The 13022-nt window shown below is 43.8% G+C and overlaps 1 protein-coding gene and 1 pseudogene across 1 annotated transcript in view; both read right to left on the reverse strand.

The window, feature by feature from the left end:
- The window catches only part of PGM5 (phosphoglucomutase 5), a 224886-nt gene that overhangs the window by 47285 nt on the left and 164579 nt on the right, over positions 1-13022 (reverse strand). The window contains exons 8-9 of the mRNA XM_002708190.5: positions 12522-12657; positions 7902-8085 (exon numbers count right to left, since the gene is read on the reverse strand). Of these exons, the coding sequence (XP_002708236.1) occupies positions 7902-8085; positions 12522-12657 (320 nt within the window). The remainder of the gene's footprint in view (positions 1-7901; positions 8086-12521; positions 12658-13022) is intronic.
- On the reverse strand, positions 2878-3581 carry LOC138844144 (ubiquitin-ribosomal protein eS31 fusion protein-like; annotated as a pseudogene).

Below are 13022 nucleotides of genomic sequence, written 5' to 3' on the forward strand. Positions count from 1 at the left end.
TGTGTTAAACAAAAATACAGGAGTTGGATGAGTCATAAAAAAGGATCAGTTGTTGTGATTTTGCTCCTGAAGTATCAAGGTTTCTCATCTCAAAGCTGATTTTCTAAACACAGGTCATGGCTGTGGACTGATGCCCACCATAGTGGCAAAGTGCCATTTGTCAGTGTCTGGTGCCATTTCTGACATATTCTTCTTTGTTCACAGTACCAGGGCTGGGCTAGAAGCAACCTGTCAATTGTGGACACTGAGTGGAATTCTAGGACTTAGGCTGCAAGTCTAACAGAGAATAGAACAGAGAATAAAGGTAACAGACATGGTTGGTACTGATAATGTTCCTTGGGATGGTGACAGTGGAAGCAGGAGAGCGACCAAAGCATAATGGAAACCCTGGATGTCTGCACGAAGATTCAGCTTTGAAAAAAGCCTGGGCCATCCTTCAGGTCACACGGAGTCGCCTAACTTCCACCCATCCTTTTCATCCCGTTACACAGCATAAACTGTGAACTTCTTAGATGGTCAATAAATTGGACGGCTTGACTCCACTACTCTCATAGTAGCTATTGGTTTATTTTTCCCATTTATATTTGAAGAAACCAGCATTAGTCAGTCATGTGACAAGACTTTACCTGAAAATAGACAGTTGCCACATCCTCACGGGAAGACAGAGGAAAAACTGGAGTGGTGTGACCACATCTCATGAAACTGCTATTTCTAATCAGTCTTTCTTGGGCCCAGTTCAATGGGAAGCACACACAAACTTTTCTCCTGCCACCCAAGGTCCCAAAATATGCAGCCATAGCAAATCCCGTAAAACCACATAAGCAGCAGTGCAGCCAGAGGTCCCAGGGAATCCATGCCAGGGCTCGGGTACTTCAGGGGTGTATTTCTTGCTTCTTGGATGAGCCCCATAACATCTCACAGGCAATGAGGTTGGCTGGGGGCCTAGCAAAGGCACAATACTGTAACTCCATTTTGGTTGCAGAGCATTTCTGCTTTATTTCTAGAGATGTAGGGAAATAGCCCTGCTCTGGTCAGTTTCCTGACCTGACCTCAAATCAAGGACAAAAAAAACAACTAAGTTGCCTTAAAAAACCTTTTCCCTTTGGAAGCAGAATGTGTGAGTGCTGGGATGTGGCGACTTGGGAGATCAGAGAAATGCGAGTTTGAATCAATTCACAGATGGACTCAGTAACAGAGGTCTCTTATCTTCACATGACATGCCTCTTCTCTGCTTCCCTGATCACACATGGTTCACTAGATGCCAAAATCTTTCTTTGTCATGAATGCTCCTTTAACCTAGGTAATCTTAGTGAGCCATCTGCTAGCATTTGGTGTGTGCTGAGACACAGCATATGTTACCTCACGGATGTTTCCCAATTGCCATGGAGGTATCCACAACTAATATTCCTGTTTCCACAGCCAAGGCAAAGAAGGCAGAGGGTGGCTGAACAACTTGCCCAAGTTAGCCAAGCCAGGAGGTGGTGGAATTGGGATGCAAACCCAAGACTTTTGGACTTCAAACCTGTACACTTGAACGCCACCCACGCACATGGCAGGAGTGTCATGAGGCAAGGGTGATTTGAATGAATGAATGACATGTTGTGCTTGATGATAATTTCTGGATCAAACAGCAGTAGCAAAAAATATGTATAACAAATTTTGTTATTGCAAATCATGTTTATTATCTACTTACTTCCTTAGTAAGTAGAATTTAACCGGAACAAGAAATAGCTGGGGCTCTCCCACTACGTTGGCATCATATCTGAACCTCAACTTTCACAGTGAGGGATTTCAGGACAGAATAAATAGAAGATGTGGGTGAATGCTTTATAATCCTAGGGCATAGTGAAGATTATTTTCAAAAATATAAACCTGATAGTTTGTGCACATGTGAAAAAAAAAACAGATATCCAGTCAAGTTAAGGAATCTGGGGAGGGGGAAATAACTAGTTTTTTTTTTTTTTTAGATTTATTTATTTATTTGAAAGGCAGAGTTACAGAGAGGCAGAGGCAGAGGCAGAGTGAGATCTTCCATCTATTGGTTCACTCTCCAAATTCCTACAATGGCCAGGGCTGAGCCAGGCCAAGACCAGGAACTAGGAGTTTCTTCTGGGTCTCCCATGTGGGTGCAGGGGACCAAGTACCTGGGTCATCTTTCACTGCTTTCCTAGACACATCAGCAAAAGAACAAATTTTTAGAAAAGATTTATTTATTTATTTGAAAGGCAGAGTGATATAGAAAGAGGGAGAGACAGACAGAAAAGAATTTCTACCCACTAGTTTACTCTCCAAATGGATACAACAGCCAGGGCTAGCCAAGCTGTAGCCAGAAGTCAAGAATTCCATCTAGGTCTCCCACATGGGTGGCAGGGGCCCAAGCACTTGTTGGCAGGAGCCCAGATATATTAGCAGGGGACAGACTGGACCAGAGCAGTCGAGACTTGAACCAGTCCTCAGATACGGGATGCTGGCAACACAAGCTGCAGCATAACACACTATGCCTCAAGGCTAGCCTGAGAACTTGTATTTTTCTTTCTTTTTTTTTTTAAGATTTATTTATTTATTTGAGAGGCAGAATTACAGAGAGAGGGCAATGGAGAGAAAGGTCTTCCATCTGCTCATTACTCCCCAAATGGCTGCGACTGCTGGAGCTAAGCCAATGCAAAGCCAGGAGCCAGGAGCCAGGAGCTTCTTCCAAGTCTCCCACATGGGTGCAGGGGTCCCAGTACTTGGGCCATCTTCCACTGCTTTCTCAGCCCATAGAAGAAAGCTGGATTGGAAGAGGAGCAGCTGGGACACGAACTGGCACCCATTTGGGATGCTGGTGCCTCAGGCTGAGGCTAAGCCCACTATGCCACAGCACCGGCCCCAAGAACTAGTGTTTCTAGAGCATCCTTTAGGTACCCTTACATACAATCCACTGTACCCAAGATTTTTTTTTTTAAAATTAGTTCATGTATTTTATTAACTCCTCATATTCAATCACTTGTCTTCTGATTTACTGAAGCAAAATGTTAGATAACATTTGCCACAGTGATGTTTTTCAGAGTGGTTGGCCATAAACACTCTAGGAGCACAAAGAGCACTCACAGTAAGATGGTTAATTAGGCCATTTTCATCCACCTTATACTACTTTAGGACAGCCAGCTGAACCTTTCTCTCCTATCTGTTCTTCTTGGGAATGCTCTAAGACTTTTTCCTCCTTTTCCTGGCACCACCACAAAGTCTCAACACAAGATGATGAGTGGACTCCTTTCAGATGTTGTAGTCAGACGAAGTCCATCTATATTCCAGTTGCTTGCAGCAACGATCGGTCTCTGCTAATCAGAAGGAATTCCTTCTTTATCTGTGATCTTGGCCTTCACAGTTTCTGTTGTATCTGAGGATGCATCCTCCATCGTGATGGTCTTCCCCAGAAAGGTTATTACGAAAATCAACATCATGCTGGTGGGCACACTGTGGATGGTGGCTCCTACCTGGGGCTTTATAGGACTTTTCCCTTAAACCTTCTCCATTACCCTGTAAGGTAGTTATCATCAGTGCCTCACTGTGTTGAGGTGCAGAGAAGTTACATAACATGCCCAAAGTCACAAATCCAGGCAGTGAGAAAGCCAGCCTTCAACCTTGTGTCTGTCTGACTCCAGTGCAGCATAATACTGAAGAGGACCATAGCAATTTGTTTCTCACAGAAAATGTACACTTTGCGGTATTATGTTTCTTTGGGTTTGCTAACAGAGAGGCATATTTATTTTTCCTTATGGAGATTAATCTCTTTCTACCTTAAGTTTAAAATAATCCATAATATAGTAAATAGTTTTAAAATAACAGTATTTTAAATAAAAAAAATCACAACAACAAAGGTTAGCAAAGATGTGGAGAAACTAGAACCCCAATATTCTGCTGCTGAGAACACAAAGTGGTACAATGCTTTTGCTGAGTGTATGGAAGCGGACTTAATTAACTCTGAGTTTTATTACTCAACTCCACTCCTAGGGAAATAACCAAGAGAAACGAAAATCTGTGTCCGCACGAAAGCTTACACATGAATATCCACAGCAGCACTATCTATAATAGTCAAAAAGGAGAAACAACCCAACTGCCCATCAACCGATGAATAAACAAAATACCTTCTATACACACAATTGAATATTATTCAGCAACAAAGGGAATGAAGTACTGATAAATGGTACAACATCAATGAGCCCTGAAAACATTACGCTAAGAGGCCAGTCATGAAGAAACAAATTTATAAGACACCATTTACGTGTCTAGAACAAGCAAATCCATAGAGACAGACAACAGATCTGTGGCTGAGGTTGGAGGGGTATTGGAAGGGGAATGACAGCTTAAAAAGCACAAAGTTCTTTATGGGGGTAACGAAAATGTTCTAAAATTAAGTGTGGGCCAGCGCCGTGGCTCACTAGGCTAATCCTCCGCCTTGTGGCGCCGGCACACCGGGTTCTAGTCTCAGTCGGGGCGCCGAATTCTGTCCCGGTTGCCCCTCTTCCAGGCCAGCTCTCTGCTGTGGCCAGGGAGTACAGTGGAGGATGGCCCAAGTACTTGGGCACTGCACCCCATGGGAGACCAGGAGAAGTACCTGGCTCCTGCCATCGGATCAGCGCAGTGCGCAGGCCGCAGTGCGCCAGCCATGGCGGCCATTGGAGGGTGAACCAATGACAAAGGAAGACCTTTCTCTCTGTCTCTCTCTCTCTCTCTCTCTCTCTCACTGTCCACTCTGCCTGTCAAAAAAAAAAAAAGATATATATGAAACTGCACCATGAAAAATAGCCCCACATTATGTGTTTGCTAGGCTCTTAATAAATATCTACTGAACAAATGCATTAAGGTACTTTACGACTGCTTAAAAATACTAGCTCTTTTAAATTCAAACATTCTTTTTAGGCACCTAGAGTTCAACAAATAAGCTAATTTTGCATAGTGTTACTTGAAGAGTGCCCAAGTCACCCATCCCTGGAACTGAATAGTATTATCTGTGATACCTGCAGCAGCCTGCCACAGGGATTCTCCAGGCACCCAGCACAATCGTCTGTGACTTCTTACAGTGAGATGCCATGGCGTGTTAACTGACCCCTCCTCACTTTCACTGAGCCAAACCCAGACCTGCAGGAAAGCTCCAGTGTGACTCAAGACCAACAGCCAATGCAGATGTCAGCTGGGTCCTGAAATCTGGGAAACTGAACAACAGACTCCTTTCTTTGTGAGAAAAATTCTCAAAAGGAAGTCCCGATAGCATTTAGCTATTTATAGTCACATTTGAGCTCAGATGAAGGAGTGTGGAAAGGAAAAAAGCAATCAATTCCAGCATAAAAATGGAAACCAATATTCAGGGTTAAGGGGAAGCAGGGAATAGAATAAATAGATGTCAGAACTTGAGATCCAGTTGATGAATTAGACTGACTGGTTAAAGAAAATCTAAGAAAAAAGCATTCAAATGTTAGGTGCACTGAGAAAGAAAGAAGGCAGACTAACAGAGCAAAACAAATGAGCTCAAGAGTCAAGATCCAATGAGTAAATTAAGTCTAGAAGGTGGCAATGAGAAGTCTGATTCCTTCAAGGGATTTTTTTTTTTTGGTTGGTTGGGTTTTTTGTTTGATTTTTGTTCAAAAGTTTATTAACTTATTTGAAAAGCAGAGTTACAGAGATAGTGGGAGAGACACAGAGAGACAGAGAGTGCCTCCACCTCTGGTTCACTCTCCATATGCCCACAAAGCCAGAGCTGATGCAGGCTGAAGCCAGAAGCCAGGAGCTTCATCCAGGTCTCCAATTTGTCTGCAGGCGCCCAAGCACTTGGACCATCTTCCATTGCTTTCCCAGGCCATCAGCAGGGAACTGCATCAGAAGTAGAGCAGCTGGAAACTGAACTACTGCCCATATGGAATGCCGGTATTGCAAGTGGAAGCCTTTATCTACTACACTATAGTGCTGGGCCCAAGGATGGTTTCTAAGTCTTTATCATCAGTGAAAAAATACCTCCCAGGGATACTTTATAGTTTACACGTCTCTTGAAATCTATAGCAACAAAATAAAAATGAACCTTGGATTTCTGAAAACCGTGTTCCGAGAGGGTTCCTATTTAAAATATGCATAGGAATGTGGTACCCATGGAAACAACAGATGAGGAGCCCAGAGGCTCAAAGATGCCACCTGAGCCCCTGCCTTCACATCTCCAAGAATTGATCCACAGGTGCTATTTCAGGGTGAATTCAATCCAGTCTACAAGTTACCACCATCCTTGAGTGAAACAACTGTAAAAATGTACCGTGTGTTCCCTATGTAAAGCATTGCTAGGAGGTTTTGCTATCTTATTTCATTCCATTTCTTAAAAAATCCTACAAGGTTGGTATTTTACAGATAGGAAAGGAACTGTAGCTGAAAGAAATTACACTACTTTCCTAAATTCACACAACTTCTAAGTGGGCGTGGTAAGATTTGATTCTGAGTCATCTTCTTACCCACTATTTTCTCTACTACCCTGAACCTTTCCAAAGTGAGGCTGTTATCAATTTGCTGGACCAAGGAAGGCCTTCTAGAATGAAAGACCAACACTCTATTTTTTTTTTTTTTTGACAGGCAGAGTGGACAGTGAGAGAGAGAGACAGAGAGAAAGGTCTTCCTTTGCCGTTGGTTCACCCTCCAATGGCCGCAGCGGCGCACTGCGCTGATCCAATGGCAGGAGCCAGGTACTTCTCCTGGTCTCCCATGGGGTGCAGGGCCCAAGTACTTGAGCCATCCTCCACTGCACTCCCTGGCCACAGCAGAGAGCTGGCCTGGAAGAGGGGCAACCAGGACAGAATCCGGCGCCCCGACCGGGACTAGAACCCGGTGTGCCGGCACCACAAGGTGGAGGATTAGCCTAGTGAGCTGCGGCGCCAGCCCCCAACACTCTAATAGCCATGAAAGAGCACTATAAAACCAAACATACAAATGGAAGGATATCAAAACAAAAAAAGAGAACATTGGGATTTGGAATGTCTGCAATTCATGGGATTCTAGGATAAGGAGTCTATAGGAAATACTAGTCAAAATAGCACATACAATAGCAAGCATACAATACTACTACTACTATAAAATCTAATCTGAAAAGACCTGTAGCTTCTGAATTTTTTATTGTCTTTATAAAGAATGTATAAGTAGATAAGAATTTGGAAATTTTGGTTGGGACTTCTCATAATATTCCTCGAGGTGTGTTTAGACTGTATGCATTAGTATGTGCTCTCAGGGGGAACAACGGTTTCCATGGCCAATAAACAAACACAACTGAGGTGAAAAATAATATCAGTAGCTACTAACCTCTCTTACACAATTCCCAAGATCTACCATAACAGAAGTTTTTGTAGATTTTATAGATTTTGCCACTCAACCATGATAATCATTCTCAATCATAAATCTTCCTCTTGGGTTTTCTGGGCAAATTTCCCAAGGCTTTCTTCCCTACCAAGGGAGCCAGGGTCATCTTGCTGAACTCCTGTGATTCCTCAATGACATCAGATAAAAGAAATCAAAAAATCCCTGCAACTTAGTCCCAGGGACAGCAATCTCTTGCTCCCGTAAACTTCTTCCAATCCATCGATAATACTGTATGGCCACCACATAAAAGCACCTCACACTGAAAACATTTTAGAAGGAAATTTGGGGTCTCCACCTATTAGAGATATTGGACCATCAGTTACCAAGCAGAAACAACAGTAGATAGAGTGGGTCCATGTTCTAATCCACCCTCTGCCACTAAGTAGGCGAACTGCATCAAGCTTTTTCATGGCTACCGAGTTAGCTACAAACCAAAGGGCACAGAACAGATCGTCCTGAAAGATCTCTCCAGTTCTAGGACACTTTGGGCATGAGTGATGCCTGATAACCAGTTTTGGTGATTCTGCAAGTACCTGTTTCTTGGTCACAGTGCCATCCACGGGGTCCACATATTCAAAGCTATCTGTCTTCGCCACACTGTAGACTTGGCTCCCCACAGCAAACTGCTGGCCAATGAAGGATTTGTCTGTGACCAGGGCCTCCAGATCCCTCATGATATAATACGTAGTCTTGGGCTCCAGCCCTTCATAGTCAAACCTAGTGAGGAAGGGCAGAACACAAGGTGAACCAAAACCTAAACAGGATAACAGCAACTGTTTGGACCTCCCAAAGTTCTGTTTTCAGGGAAGGACAGCCCAGACAAGTACTCTCAACTTGTCTCCCCTTCTTCCACCTGGCCCATAGAGTTCACTGCCCACACAGTGGCCAGAGTGGGCTTTTAGAAATCATATCACACTGCTGCTTTCCTTTAAATCCCTGTAAACACACTCTTCACTTGGAGAACAAAACTCAAAACCCCAAGCACAGCCTATCAGGTGCTGTGGGGGCCATCCCTGCCCACCTCTTTGACTTGAATGTTTTACCCTTTGTGCTCTTGTTTACTTGTTTCAGCTACACTGGTCTCCTGTCCAGTTCCCAGTGACACTTGACCCTTTCCTGCCTCTGGGCTTTTGCCCTCACTGTTTGTTCCTTCTGCCTCATGTCCTTATCCCACAGCTATCTAAACAGCTGGCTCATTCTCTTCCTTCAGTTTTTAAACCTATCACCTCCACAAAATGACCTTCTCTGACTCTCCACCTGAGGTAGGTCCCTACCTCAATACCCTCTGTATTTTATTTTGATAGTTAATCTTGTTGGTGCATTTGTGTATTTATTTGCTCTTTGCCCACCAGAATGAGTGCTCCGAGGGCAGAGACCTCAGCTCCTGTATGTCTTCTCTGTTACTTCTGGAGCATAGCACATGCTATGAAAGTAGTTTGGAATGAAAGATGGCAGGAAGGAAGGGAGGTGGGGGGGGGTAGAAATCAAGGGAGGAAAAGAAACAAGGAGAAAGGGAACTGAATGTACTATAATACTCTCTTGGGAACTTGGAAAAAATGTCACATTTGTTCCATTCAAAAAAGCCCTCTTAGCCAAGAGCATCAAATATAAGAAAGGGCTGGGAGGTGACTTGAAAAACAAAAAGACTAAAAATAGTACTTATCTCATTTGCTATTATGGGTTTAAAATATGATGATGCAAACCAAGTAACTGGTACAGCACCATGCACCCATGCTTCAAAACTATTAATTAGTTTTATTCTTAAAGAAACTGTTCAGGCTTTCCCAATGCCAAAGAGTTTTGACCAAGACCTCATATCGCACCTGGGGTGGGTCTGTTTAAGAAGGAAGTCCCAGGAGGGGCAGCAGTGCCCGAGGGGCTGTGGAGGAATCTCTGTAGCACAGAAAAAGAACGAGAGTCTAAGGGTGAACTGAAAAGGACAGATGCTCTGGATAGCTGTGACTACATTTTCCCCACTCATCATCTTTTAAGATGTCCAGTAAACACCTGGGTAGCAGCCCGAATGGAGAACACAGGCTGACAGCATATCCAGTGATGGGTCCCCCACATCCATATCCCTTTCTTTTACTTTCTTCCTCTCACACAAGATGTTTCTTCCCCAGCCTTAGAAACAAAAGAGCAAGGAATCAGAACATTTTCAGCAGTGCGTAAGTTCTGAGACTAGATTCTCTTGACAAGTTTCAAATTTTTTCTGTTTAGTTTTTTTTTTTAATTTACTTATTTATTTGAAAATCAGAGCTACAGAGAGAGCAGGAGAGACAGAGAGGGAGAATATCTTTCATTGGCTGGTTTGCTTCCCAAATGACTGCAAGAGCCAGGGCTGGATCAGGATGAAGCCAGCAGCTCTTCTGGGTCTCCCATGTGGGTGCAGGGGACCAAACACTTGAGCTATCTTCTGCTGCTTTTCCCAGGCCATTAGCATGGAGCTGGATCAGAAGTGGAGCAGCGGGGCCAGGGCTGTGGCTCAGTGCGTTAACGCCCTGGCCTGAAGTGCTGGCATCCCATACAGGTGTCAGTTTGAGACCCGGCTGCTCCACTTCCGATCCAGCTCTCTGCTATGGCTTGGGAAAGCAGTAGAAGATGGCCCAAATCCTTGGGTCCCTGAACTCATGTGGGAGACGAGGAAGAAGCTCCTGGCCCTTGGCTCCGGATGGGCACAGCTCCAGCCATTGCAGCCAGTTGGGGAGTGAACCACAGGGTGCTGGCTTTGCAGGTGGTGGCTTTACCTAAGACTAGATTCTCTTTAAAGATGGGCATTTGGAGGAGGTAGAGACACAACAAAGCAGAAGGAGGAGGAGGATTTGGATAAAACAGTCTAGTAAGAGACAACAGCAAGGAAAGAGATTCAAAAGTTGAGAAAATCTACTGATGTGATAGAACATGTTCGGTTTATTCCTGGTCCTTACGTCAGCCTACCCAAATGGTCTACAAACACAAGCAGGTCATACGCTATCTTGCCCTCACTGACCAAACTCAGCCCTTCTGATCACCACTGCCACTAGCATACTTTCAAGGAGTGAAACCTTTAAATGGAGAATTCTGTCTGGCTTCTATTTATACAAAGAAAACCATCTGGGAGATGTTCTCAGATAAAACTTCAGACCCAGTTATGAAATTGTTTTATTATGTCCCTCTCTGCCAAGAAAACTGTCAGGCTAGAAATCACTTTATTTCACAAGTACCTTTCAACTTGCTATTCGCCAGGGGTTGAAGGAAATATTTATTTCTCATCCTACCTACTCCTTCCTCCCTGTTTCTTTATCTGTGATCTTCTTTGGGCAGAAGTATGAAACATAACTCAATGTCCTACCAGAAACTCAATCTCCATGGCATATTATTCTCTAATATGGTTTTTATTATGAAAAAACCAATTAGCATGTAAGCTCTTGGCCACAAAGAATGAACTATATTGTAAATATACTTTTCATAACACTATTTCATCAAAACACTGGCAGAAACCTATATAATCATTGCACAAATTATGAGCAACACATCTTTGACTCAAAAAAATCTCCCTATGCCAGAGACTGGTAACAATATTGTATTTTTTCAGGTTGGACTTTTTGGAAAGGCTTCATGCAACAGAAGAATTTCAGGTCAGTGCTGCGGCTCACTAGGCTAATCCTCCGCCTGCGGCGCAGGCACCCCGGGTGCTAGTCCCGGTCAGGGCGCTGGATTCTGTCCCAGTTGCTCCTCTTCCAGGCCAGCTCTCTGCTGTGGCCCAGGAGTGCAGTGGAGGATGGCCGGGTCCTTGGGCCCTGCACCCCATGGGAGACCAGGAGAAGCACCTGGCTCCTGGCTTCAGATCAGCGCGGTGCGCCGACCGCAGCACACCGGCCGCAGCAGCCACTAGGGGGTGAACCAACGGCAAAGGAAGACCTTTCTCTCTGTCTCTCTTTCTCACTGTCCACTCTGTCAAAAAAAAAAAAAAAAAAAAAAAAAGAATTTCATGTTCTGTTTAGCCCTTGGTAATACACACAGGGCAACCAGGAGGGTTGAACACTTGTTAGATATAATAACGAATAAGGCAGGTTTCATGACACAAAGAATAATTTGAGGTGGTTTGCAAGCTGGCGTTTCCCTAGCCTTCTTTACAAATGCATCAAGAATATTAAAGTGTTGTCTACATTTTCCACAGCATTATAGTCTGTTTGATGTTAATGAGTACCATCACAGGCTTCCTTATTCTCCGATATTAGTCTGAGACATTTATGACTCTTTAAGAGAAGAAACAATCACCATATAAGGGAAGCATAAAGCTCAGTTTCTGTCTCTCAAACTCTGGAAACACAAAACAAAGTTAACTATTCATAAGCAAAGCCAAGTGAGTCACAACCTCTCTGCTTTAAATACACAGACTCTGAGGCTACCCCAAATTCCCTCACCCTATTCCACACTCTCCAGAGTGAACATGCTCTTCTTCCACCCCTCCCCTGACACCTGATTTGGAGCTAGGCACACACACCCACTCAGCTTACCCAGGCTCACAGAAGCATCAGATCATGCTTCTCTCACTCTACATCAGCAACAGGGAAGTGAGACAGACCCTCACTGGCCTTTCTGCTGCTTAACATTCCCCCTTCCTATACCTGCTTTCAGGAGAACAAAACATCAGCAAAATCTGGGGCTTCCTGAATCATGTTGCCCCTCAAGAGTATCGGCTCAGGCACCTTGGACACCACCCAGACCATCAGTGAAGAGGTAAGACAATGGTAGGGAAAGACTTACAAAAGTACCCTAACCTGACACAGCTTCTGTATCTATACCCTGCGCCTGACAAGCTGAGGTGGAGAACCAGGGAGAAGAGCCTCTGGTTTGAATGCATGACTCTCAAAGTCGCCAAAGTTTCCATGAGACTTTTCAAAGCTTTGAAGTTCGGCTTTCTTCTTAGAATGGCTGCTCCCCTTAAAGGTATTGATGAAAATATGACAGAGGGTTATCACAAGAGGGAAGAAGTGTGTACCTTCCTGCTTGATGCCTTTAACACACACCTCCCCCAAGAAACTGACTGGGTTCCAGATGGTCAGATCTTCCTGAAATATGCTTCCTTTCTGAAAATTCTAGCCTATTAGTTTCAGAATCCATTTCTAAGATTTGTCTCCCAGGGTCCATGAAAAGGCCCTTCTCCTCACCTGCAAAAGTAGTGGCGGCCATATTTGGCCCAGTGATCCCGGACGATTTCCTCCACACCTTGCTTCCGGGCAGCAATAATGGACAGCCAAACCAAGACTGCCCAGAGGCCATCTTTCTCTCGGAGGTGATCAGAACCTAAAAGAAGAACAAATATTCCACTGAGAATTTGCAGGGAGGATTTATGGGCAGTAACAGCTAAAGGAACTAAAATCAGATAGCAATTGTGTGATACACAGAAATGGCTAGATCTGTTTATACTCTATGTTAAATATATGTCCCATAATATATTTGTATTCTCAAAAAACATGCAAATGAAATTCTAATAACATAAGTACTACTAAAAATAAAGTAAAATCCTGAAAGGCTGAAGACTCAATTTAACATTAACTAAGCCTAATAATATCATTAATTATGCCATTTATTTAGTAAATATTCCATGACCCCTATACTATACTAAGCACTGTTTTACATCCTAGGGATAAAGCAGTGAAGTAGATAGC

The sequence above is a fragment of the Oryctolagus cuniculus genome, chromosome 1 (assembly GCF_964237555.1).
Source record: "Oryctolagus cuniculus chromosome 1, mOryCun1.1, whole genome shotgun sequence".
Classification (NCBI taxonomy): domain Eukaryota; kingdom Metazoa; phylum Chordata; class Mammalia; order Lagomorpha; family Leporidae; genus Oryctolagus; species Oryctolagus cuniculus.